This window comes from Oncorhynchus mykiss, chromosome 10, assembly GCF_057628025.1.
Source record: "Oncorhynchus mykiss isolate SJ-2025 chromosome 10, ASM5762802v1, whole genome shotgun sequence".
Lineage (NCBI taxonomy): Eukaryota > Metazoa > Chordata > Actinopteri > Salmoniformes > Salmonidae > Oncorhynchus > Oncorhynchus mykiss.
This window is the reverse complement of record NC_143031.1, coordinates 12,762,395-12,773,572: the sequence shown is the minus strand read 5'-3', so window position 1 is coordinate 12,773,572 and position 11,178 is coordinate 12,762,395. Positions and strand designations below refer to the sequence as shown.

Here is an 11,178-nt window from a genome sequence, read left to right as displayed (position 1 = left end):
CCATCAATGGAGCGCTTTATGAGCTTGTAGCTACACTGTTGACAAATCACTTCGGACCTTATCCACAATCCATTCAGTGGGTATATTCTGTTCAGAAATCAGGTGTTTAGAATTGTGTATTCACTCTATCCAAATTTGAAATTCTAGCGTGGGACAAGTGACAAGTTTAACCTTTTGCGAGGAAGAAAACAAATACTAGTGCTATTTTTGATTGGACACTGTAACCTAATACATTTCAGACAGGGTTTTGTTACAAAGTATTTATGACGTGGATGTTCAATGTAGCCTATGATTTTTTTGAAATCTTCAATTGTGTTTAGCAACTCTGTGACGCATATCATAATCTCATTGTAAATGTCATGGCCTGTAACACTAAACAGTGTGTCCCTCTCAGGTGGTGGAGAAGCCTGGCCAGCACCAAGGTCACGTTGAAGAACCCAGGAGCTTTCAAGAAGCAACGTAAAGTGCCAGTCTTTAAGATTAGAATCTACAAGGAGGATGAGGTGGGATTTTTTAATCTCTTGTAAATTTAACATCAAAACATAATTTAACAGTAAACACAGAACAAGTGTATTCTTTCTTATAATCGATCAAAAAACAACACAATGTTTGTTTAATACAATACATTTATTGGCTTCCTTGTTGCTGTCTGTTGAAGCAGGTGATTGGGTCAGTCAAGGACCTTGTTGTGCAGAGCGGATGCAACTTTTCAATAGCTGAGATTCTTTGCATGGAGAGTTTTATACTAGATGAGCTGAACTGGGACCTGTACGCCACGACACCAATCGACTTCCTTTGCATGGTAAGTAGCCGTTAAAACGTCCTCGCTGCTTTGAAGGGCTCACACAGCAGTAGAAAAGCACAAGGGACACACACACTTCATCTCGTCAAAGATGTCCATTGTTAACTTCTCCCCCCCCTTGGAGAATTGGTCCTATAAATTGTGCATTGATTTGACTTGTGCCCCCCTGTGATATGTCTCTGTCCACACTTGACACCATTGGAAAGCTGTCGTCTAAAACATGGGGATTGAGTGCTCTGTAGATCATAGATCAGGCCAAGGCACTTATCTGACTGTAAAGTAGAACCCTGGTTGCTAACAAAGGGAGAGCCATTTGATATAGAATTTGTCTAACCCACTCCCAAGTACAATCTTAACAAAACGCATAACCTAGATCAGTGTTATTCAAAAATGTTCAGCGGGAACCCCATTTTTTTTTCAGCCAGAATTTCTAGGGACCTCATTTTTTTTCTATAAGAATTACTTGCAAACCCACCCCAAATCTAATGGCACGACCTTAAATCGGTATATTCCGATTTTTACATCAACCAATAACCTTTAATTCATTACATTTTCATCTCTTATCAAAATGAAAAGAAACCAATAAATATATTTACTAAATGAAATAGCATTTTTCTAATTATCTTTCTCAAAAACATTTGTATATTGTCCCATACAATAATCTGTACTCTTCATTTTTTTGTTCCAAAAAAATGTATATCATAATTTTGGCAACCCCACTGCAGTTCCCCCTGGGGTCACAATCCAGACTTCGAATACCACTGGCCTAGATGAACTGGAATAGTACCATGCGGTCAGGTATGCACATTTAGTCTAGTTAAATTCCATGCTGCATATTTTCAGATTTGGAACACTGGAGTTTGACTTCTTGGAAAGATCCATACTTTATACTACACTCTACAAACTGGAAGTCAAATAAGCATTAAATACTAATTGCACTACCAGACATATTTAATCCTTTAGTAATAGTTATTTCCATCTTAAATCTTTCTTTGTTTTAATGTAAGACGTCTCTGCAATGTTATCTTCACAAACCACAACCATTGGCCAAAACACTCTGGAATAGAATTCTGTCTGTGTGAATTAGTGTTTAGTGTTGTTTCAAACCAGGGCCAAAGGAAAAATGTCCTCAAATTATAACAACATAACATTGCGCTGAATACTAAAATATTTCAGAGGTTGATGAACACCAGTTAGTTGTGTGTAGATTATAGTGTAATCCATAAGAACTATTCCATATTGTCCTAGCTCACAATAGGTAATATTATTACAAAATACAAAAAGTGTTGTAGAATTTAAAAAAAGAAACATGATACATAAAAAAAATTCTAGTAAAATACAAATAAATTTCCTCTTAATACTTTTCAAATAAATACTTTCCAACAATAAGTATTTCACAATTACATTCCCCTGAAAATGTACCTTGCATTGAACTTAAATAAAGTGTATGCAACCAATAAAATGTGATTTGGTGTAGTCATGTCTCCATTGTCTTTCAAATCACAATGGGTACTATCTATAGGGATATTGGCACATACTTTCCACCGTAACACATTGGGGGGGGGTTATTAAGATTGCAATGTTATATGGGAATGGCTGGTAAAGGGAAGAAGTGGAAAATTGTCCATGATCGATATGAATTGGTGATGATTGAATGAATTAAACGGTGGGTGGATATGTAGGAATTTTGGTCTCCATTTTTCTGTATGATTGCAGTTCAATGCCGTTGATCTCTAGACATCCCCACCTTCCTACCATGGGTCCTGAGACTCAGAAGAGGCCTTGCTTCCAGGTGGCATTGTGGACCAGGCATGTGCAGCACTGTATGGCCTGCCACCAGCTGTCGCATTTCAAAGGCTCCACACTGGCCTTGGCCATCATTACCTTGGAGTTGGAGAGACTCACCCCAGACTGGTTCTCCGTCTTCGCCGATCTGCTGAGGAAAACATAGGTAAGACACGCAACGCCTCTCTTTGCCGCTATCGCCACCCCTCACACAGTCAAATGTTTCGGCCACACCTACTCATTCCAGTGTTTTTATTTATTTTTACTATTTTCTACATTGTAGAATAATAGTGAAGACATCAATACTATGAAATAACACAGTAACCAAGAAGGTGTTAAACAAATCAAAATATATTTGAGATTCTTCAAAGTAGCCACCCGTTGCCTTGATAACAGCTGTGTACACTCTTGGCATTCTCTCAACCAGCTTCATGAGGTAGTCACCGGGAAGGCCTTATTAAAAGTTAATATCTGGAATTTCTTTCCTTAATGTGTTTGAGACAATCAGTTGTTGTGACAAGGTAGAGGTGGTATACAGAAGATAGCCATATTTGGTAAAAGACCAACTCCATATTATGACAAGAACAGCTCCAATAAGCAAAGAGAAACGACAGTCCATCATTACATTAAGACATGCAGGTCAGTCAATCTGGAAAATGTTGTTTCAAGTACAGTCGCAAAAACCATCAAGCACTGTGATGAAACTGGCTCTCATGAGGACCGCCACAGGAAAGACCCAGAGTTACCTCTGCTGTGATGAAACTGGCTCTCATGAGGACCGCCACAGGAAAGACCCAGAGTTACCTCTGCTATGATGAAACTGGCTCTCATGAGGACCGCCACAGGAAAGACCCAGAGTTACCTCTGCTACAGAGGATCAGTTCATTAGTTACCAGCCTCAGATTGCAGACCAAATAAATGCTTGTTTCTTTTATTTGTTTAACACTTTCTTGGTTACTGTGTTATTTCATAGTTTTGATGTCTTCACTATTATTCTACAATGTATAATATAGTAAAAATAAAGAAAAACCCTTGAATGAGTAGGTGTGTCCAAACCTTTGAGTGGTACTGTGTGTGTGTATATATTCAGTTCACAATAACACCTTTGTTCTCACTTTATCAATAAGACAGGTCTGTCTATGTTCCTGGTTGGTTCATACCATACTGTATGTCTATCAATATATTTTATTTTTTACAGTTGAGTTTAAAACATGGAACCCCCACACACAATTAACTACATCTATCATGTGTTTTCATTTGACAAAATCTCTTGTGATGTTTGTTTTTCTGCGCCAGATTCAGAGCATCCACTGCAAGGAGATGGTTGACAAATAATACAGTACCTCACCAGCCTGGAGTTCTCCCTGCTAGCCACAGAAGTGTACATATTTTAACATGACCAAGCAGCACCAGGATGATGAGGGGGCCTGCAGGGAGACTGGGACTCAGGCAGACCAGGAGACACAAGTTCTACGATGGTTTTGGGTGCCTATACAATGACGTGTTGGTTCTGGAGGTCAGCGGGGTCCCCCATGAGGCCCACCAGAATGTGAGCCAATATCCTGTTGGACTGATGAACAGGTCTGAGTGCATGTGTGGGGGTTTGTGTTTATATTTTGCGATTGAGGACATAGAATACTTTATCATGAACGTGGAACTGCCTCTTCCTTACCTATTTAGAGCTTTTTATATACAATATTTTTAGTTTTTACTTCCTTGTTCTAAAACATGTTTGTTCTGTTGACCTCCAAGTTATTCACTAACTAATTTTACAAAATGCTTTATTTACAAGTGACAATGTGCTGCAAAGACGTTTTATTATTCATTTAAAGGTGGTCACATCTCAGAAGCAATGTGAGGTAGTGTTATAACACGTGCTTCTTTATTTACCACTAGCATGGAACTTCGGTTTGGGATACAGTGGAGTATTGTAATGCTGTCTAATACATTGTCATTGATGTTACGGTTTTCCAAATTGTGTGACGATCTCTTCGGTCGTTTCTGATAAATCAGCTATGTTACTCTTTTGTCCCCAGAATGAAGCTATAGCAGAGAAACATTACATTTCATGATCACACTTGTTAATGATAATTATCCATAAGCCATCATCCCTTTCCACCTTTTCCAAACTGGCAAAATAACTGAATTCCATACACATGATTACGCAATATAGTCTGCCATTTCAATTGGTCATGTTGGTAAATGGATGACAGAGCTCTGTTCTACTTTGGGTTGGGTTTTATAATCATATTTTTGAATTTGCCCTCAGGAGAAAATAGAATTCCTGCTCAAACCTCTTACAATCCAGTAAATAAATGTTCCCCCTCCCAAATCCAATAAGACACGTACAAAGCACATCTTTCATCCCATCATAATGCAACTTGTGATTTGAAAAGGCAGTAGCTTAAAGCAAATGACATGGAGTTATGCCAACAAAAGCCTTCGGTTGAAATTGACATTTGCTCATAAAGGCCTAACAAATAATATTTTTCAAATGAAGTAGTTAAAAGAACCCTTCAATAGGGAAGTGCTTTGAGGTTAGCTGGGAGGAGTACGACAGGGTCATCAGTGAGCTGTAACTGTCTGGATGACACAGGCACAGCACGAACCTCACCCAGCAGCTGAGGGCTAACCCACTGCAGAGGTCAGCATGTGGTGGGGTAGAGCACAGAGTAACATCCTCTTTCAACCATTGGTCATGGCCCATTTCCCAAAAGGAAAGGTTAAAACCAGAGGGCTACTCCTTACTGCATGGATACCATGAGCTCTCCATTTCTATTGGCCTAAACTTACCTACTGAACAACTTCTCAAAGGGGGTATTGAGCAGGTATGCAAAAATAACAGCTGTCGTCTCTCTCGAACTACACACTAGTTCTCTTAATCAAATAAATCATGGGATAGGGACACATCCAAGGCGAGGGCTTGCATTTATTTCCAATAAAAAGTGAGTACATCTTTCTTCTAGCCTTTCGATGTAAACATTTCTACTGCAAGTCGTGGCCTCTATTAGACGCTGCTTTGCATATGGGTAGTGTAAACTGACTTCTCACATCAATGGCTTATGGTACATCACAAACATACAGCATTATGTGCTTCATCATATACATTTTAATAAAGCCACGTAAGCTCAGAATATTCACATACATGTTTCTGGATGAATATAAAACAGCACCAGTATTTATTGTATATTTTAGGACTAGTTTACTCGATGGTACCTACATATACGTGTTTGCAAAAATATAAATATACAGGTATTGTACTTATATCAGTTTTGTTACTACTATTCATGACTACGGTCTGGTCTAGTTTGGCACAGAATTCAGACCCCCACACTATAAGGTGTATGGCCACTGTCTAACGTCAGATAGAGGAACACTGGTGTATGGCCACTGTCTAACGTCAGATAGAGGAACACTGGTGTATGGCCACTGTCTAACGTCAGATAGAGGAACACTGGTGTATGGCCACTGTCTAACGTCAGATAGAGGAACACTGGTGTATGGCCACTGTCTAACGTCAGATAGAGGAACACTGGTGTATGGCCACTGTCTAACGTCAGATAGAGGAACACTGGTGTATGGCTACTGTCTAACGTCAGATAGAGGAACACTGGTGTATGGCCACTGTCTAACGTCAGATAGAGGAACACTGGTGTATGGCCACTGTCTAACGTCAGATAGAGGAACACTGGTGTATGGCCACTGTCTAACGTCAGATAGAGGAACACTGGTGTATGGCCACTGTCTAACGTCAGATAGAGGAACACTGGTGTATGGCCACTGTCTAACGTCAGATAGAGGAACACTGGTGTATGGCCACTGTCTAACGTCAGATAGAGGAACACTGGTGTATGGCCACTGTCTAACGTCAGATAGAGGAACACTGGTGTATGGCCACTGTCTAACGTCAGATAGAGGAACACTGGTGTATGGCCACTGTCTAACGTCAGATAGAGGAACACTGGTGTATGGCCACTGTCTAACGTCAGATAGAGGAACACTGGTGTATGGCCACTGTCTAACGTCAGATAGAGGAACACTGGTGTATGGCCACTGTCTAATGTCAGATAGAGGAACACTGGTGTATGGCCACTGTCTAACGTCAGATAGAGGAACACTGGTGTATGGCCACTGTCTAACGTCAGATAGAGGAACACTGGTGTATGGCCACTGTCTAACGTCAGATAGAGGAACATTGGTGTATGGCCACTGTCTAACGTCAGATAGAGGAACACTGGTGTATGGCCACTGTCTAACGTCAGATAGAGGAACACTGGTGTATGGCTACTGTCTAACGTCAGATAGAGGAACACTGGTGTATGGCCACTGTCTAACGTCAGATAGAGGAACACTGGTGTATGGCCACTGTCTAACGTCAGATAGAGGAACACTGGTGTATGGCCACTGTCTAACGTCAGATAGAGGAACACTGGTGTATGGCCACTGTCTAACGTCAGATAGAGGAACACTGGTGTATGGCTGGTGGTGAGTTGAGTCCACCTACACTACCAGTAAATGCTTAGCTATTAACATTACATTAACTGACAACATGGGAGAACAAGGTAATACATGTCAGTACCAAAAAGCATTGCATGTTGAAAGTCCATGATTTGTTGTGCCTTCTGTGATGGTGAGCAAAACAGATCAGTAAGTCTCAAACAAGAAAAAGAAAAACCGAACAAAATGTATTTAAAAAAGAAAGAAAGACAAATCATAACATGAATGATCCTAGAAGGGAATGGCCCCTTTCAGCGAGTCAGCTCTCTCGCTCAATCTCTTCATATCCTGTCCCATCAGCATCTTTGGTCCATGTGTACATTGTCATGAAGGAATGTATAGAAAATAAACGTTGACGTCGCTATGACGATGGAAGACAAATCCATGGTTGGCTTGGGCCCGTATATTAACTGAAAGAAAATTACAAAGGAAATGACAATGACAAAATAAAGTGAATGAAAACACTGCAGTGAAATCATGCAGTGAAAATGCATACCACATTCACATTCTTTCAGAAAAATGTCTGACTTCATGAAGGTAAAGTATAATGAAAGTGAAATGAAAGAATAGAGAAAATAAGTGGATTGTCCCTCAGAGAATCATAGCTTCAGTACAGCAGAATAAATGAAAGAGTGGCAATTCTCAGAGCTGTCAAGGGAGGGAGCCCTTCAAACCCATTGTGAAGAAAAACCCTTTATGGCACTGTAAATGTAAAGTTCTAACATAAAAACGGGGTTTCTCAACTAAAACATTCCTTTGGCCTACAATAATGTAGTTAAAAAAATCCAAGCACTACCTCTGGAAGTACAGAATCTGTCAGACTAAACCCAAAATGGATCAACTGTTTCACTAATATAACTGCCATTGCACATACACTACATGGCCCAAAGTATGCAGACACCTGCTTGTCGAACATCTCATTCCAAAATCTTGGGCATTAATATGGAGTTGGTCTGCCATTTGCTGCCATAACAGCCTCCACTGTTCTGGGAAGGTTTTCCCCTAGATGTGGGGATTTGCTTCCATTCAGCCACAAGAGCATTAGTGAGGTCGGGCACGGATGTTGGGCGATTAGTCCTGGCTCACAGTTGGCGTTCCAATTCATCCCAAAGGTGTTCGATGGGGTTGAGGTCAGGGCTCTGTGCAGGCCAGCCAAGTTCTTCTACACCAATCTCGACAAACCACTTCTGTATGGACCTCGCTTTGTGCACTGGGGCATTGTGATGCTGAAACAGGAAAAGGCCTTCCCCGAACAGAATCATCTAGAATGTCATTGTATGCTGAAGCGTTAAGATTTCCCTTTACTGGAACTAAGGGGCCTAGCCCGAACCATGGTCAACAGCCCCAGACCATTATTCCCCCTCCACCAAACTGTACAGTTGGCACTATGCATTGGGGCGGGTAGCGTGATTCATCACTCCAGAGAACGCGTTTCCACTGCTCTAGAGTCCAATTGCGGTGAGCTTTACACCACTCTAGCCAATGCTTGACATTGAGCATTGTGTTACTTAGGCTTGTGTGCGTGCGACTGCTCACAAAGCTCCCAACAAACAGTTCTTGTGCTGATGTTGCTTCCAGCGGCAGTTTGGAACTCGGTAGTCAGTGTTGCAACCGAGAACAGCGGTCCTGTTCTGTGAGCTTGTGTGGCCTACCACCTCGCGTCTGAGCCGCTGTTCCTCCTAGAAGTTTCCACTTCACAATAACAGCCCTTACAAATGACCGGTGCATCTCTAGCAGGCCAGAAATTTGACAAACTGACTTGTTGGAAAGGTGGCCTCCTATGACAGTGCCAAGTTGAAAGTCACTGAGCTCTTCAGTACAGGCCATTCTACTGCCAATGTTTAGCTATGGCTGTGTGCTAGATTCTATACAGCTGTCAGCAACTGGTGTGGCTGACATAGCATAATCCATTAATTTGAAAGGAAGTCCACATACTTGTATATAAACTCAGTACTCAGTTTATTAGGTACACCACAGTGTATTATCCACTACTAGATGTTGCCTCACAGAGAACCTGCCTCTCCAACCAGGAGCTGCAAAGTTTAGGTATTTTCCATGTCTGCTCATATTCACATAACTCTATTTCAGTATACAATAAACACTGCACCTTGGTATGGAACTTAGGGGGAGCAGAGAAGAATACCACATATGATCAGGACACGGACTCAGCCAGCTCTTTACAGCTTCTGCTTCTCACATAGTTTAAGTCAATCCACTACTCCCTGCGATCTCAATTTGCTCCTCTTGGGGAAAAAGGGTGTGAAAGCTAAACCTAACGTAAGAGAGGTTGAGGTTTGGGAGGAATATAGGGAGAGAGAGGGAGATGAAAAGAGATGAATGGAAAGCACTTACTTTTTTTTGTCCTTGTCCTTCTTGAGTGGCTGGGCTAAGGACAATGTCTCAGCTGCCACTTTCCTGCGGTTGAAGGTGTTAATTTCCTCCTCCAGGTCTCGCCTCTTCTCCTCCACCTTCCTCTTCTCCTCCTGGTGCATGTGCTTCAGCTGCTCAAACTTGTTGTGTAACTGATAGCGGCAGAAAGAGATGCTATCAGGCCAAGAGCTAAAACTTGATCCACAATCCAATCACATATTGAAAGTTCTGCACAGGTATAAACATGCCCTGTTACATTTTACTGTATGTACAGTGCCTTCAGAAAGTATTCACACCCCTTGACTTTTTCCACATTTTCCTGTGTTACAAAGTGTGATTAAAATGGATTTAATTTACTTTTTTTAATCAACGATCTACACAAAATACTCTAATGTCAAAGTGGCAGAAAATGTTTTACTTTATTTTTTATTAACAGAAAATTAAACACTCATATCTTGATCAGATACATATTCAACCTCCTGAGTCAAGACATGTTAAAATCACATTTGGCTGCAATTACAGCTGTACATCTTTAAGAGCTTTGCACCACTGGATTGTATTTACCCATAATTCTTTAAAAAAGTATTCATGCTCGGTCAAGTTGGTTGTTGATCATTGCTAGAAAACCATTTTCAAGTCTTGCCATAGATTTTCAAGACGATTTAAGTCAAAACTAACTAGGCCACTCAGGAACATTCAATGACATCTTGGTAAGCAACTCCAGTGTATATTTGGCCTTGTGTTTTAGGTTATTGTCCTGCTGAAAGGTGAATGTGTCTCCCGGTGTCTGGTGGAAAGCAGACTGAACCAGGTTTTCCTCTAGGATTTTTCCTGTGATTAGCCCTTTTCCATTTCTTTTAATCATCAAAAAAACTCCCTTGTCCTTTTTTTAAACCTTTATTTAACTAGGCAAGTCAGTTAAGAACAAATTTCTATTTACAATGACGGCCCTCTGGGGAACAGTAGCTGCCTTGTTCAGGGGCAGAGCGACAGAACTTTACCTTGACATCTCGGGGATTTGATCCAGCAACCTTTCGGTTACTGGCCCAATGCTCTAACCACTAGGCTACCTGCTGCCCCTAATAGTGAGTCCAAGCTACTTATGTGACTTGTTAAGCAAGACATTTCAGCTTTTCATTTTTTATTAATTTATAAACATTTCTAAAAACACAATTCCACTTTGACGTTATGGGCTATTGTGTGTAGATCAGTGACACCAAATCTCAATTTAATAAACTTAAAATTCAGGCTGTAACACAACAAAACGTGGAAAAAGTCAAGAGGTGTAAATACTTTCTGAAGGCACTGTAGGTTTCAATGTCAAGCTCACCTTATCTACATGCTGCCAAAATAAAGGAAACACCAACATAAAGTCTCTTAATGGGACATTTGGCCACCACAAGCCATAACAGCTTCAATGTATCTTCCATACATTCTACAAGTGTCTGGAACTCTATTGGAGGGATTCTTACACAATAAATTCCATCATTTTGTGTTTTTGATGTTGGTGGTCTCAGCTGCCGCTGTCTCAGGCGTCCCTCCAGTATCTCCCATAAGTGTTCAATTGGTTTGAGATCTGGTGACTGTGATGTCCATGCCATATGGTTTACATCGTTTTCATGCTCATCAAACCATTCAGTGACATTCATGCCCTGTGGATGGGGGCATAGCCATGATGACCAAAATAATGGCCTGCCCAGCATTTTTATACATGACCCTAAGCA

The 11,178-nt window shown here is 40.9% G+C and overlaps 2 protein-coding genes across 3 annotated transcripts in view; one reads left to right on the top strand and one right to left on the bottom strand.

Moving 5' to 3' along the window:
• The first annotated feature begins 341 nt into the window (after positions 1 to 341).
• On the top strand, positions 342 to 4,608 carry LOC110533359 (cyclin-I-like). The gene is made up of 4 exons (XM_090188980.1): positions 342 to 503; positions 662 to 802; positions 2,519 to 2,753; positions 3,884 to 4,608. The coding sequence occupies exons 1-3, from the start codon at positions 360 to 362 to the stop codon at positions 2,537 to 2,539; spliced, it is 306 nt and encodes a 101-aa protein (XP_090045106.1). The 5' UTR covers positions 342 to 359; the 3' UTR covers positions 2,540 to 2,753; positions 3,884 to 4,608.
• LOC110533358 (septin-8-A) overlaps positions 500 to 11,178 on the bottom strand; it is a 48,961-nt gene continuing 38,282 nt past the window's right edge. The window contains exons 9-10 of one of the 2 annotated variants that reach the window (XM_021617476.3): positions 9,437 to 9,606; positions 500 to 2,735 (exon numbers count right to left, since the gene is read on the bottom strand). In XM_021617476.3, the coding sequence (XP_021473151.1) occupies positions 2,573 to 2,735; positions 9,437 to 9,606 (333 nt within the window). In that variant the 3' untranslated portion in view covers positions 500 to 2,572. Of the gene's footprint in view, positions 2,736 to 5,498; positions 7,495 to 9,436; positions 9,607 to 11,178 lie in introns of those variants that run through there. The other variant, XM_021617477.3, reaches the window with a different exon arrangement.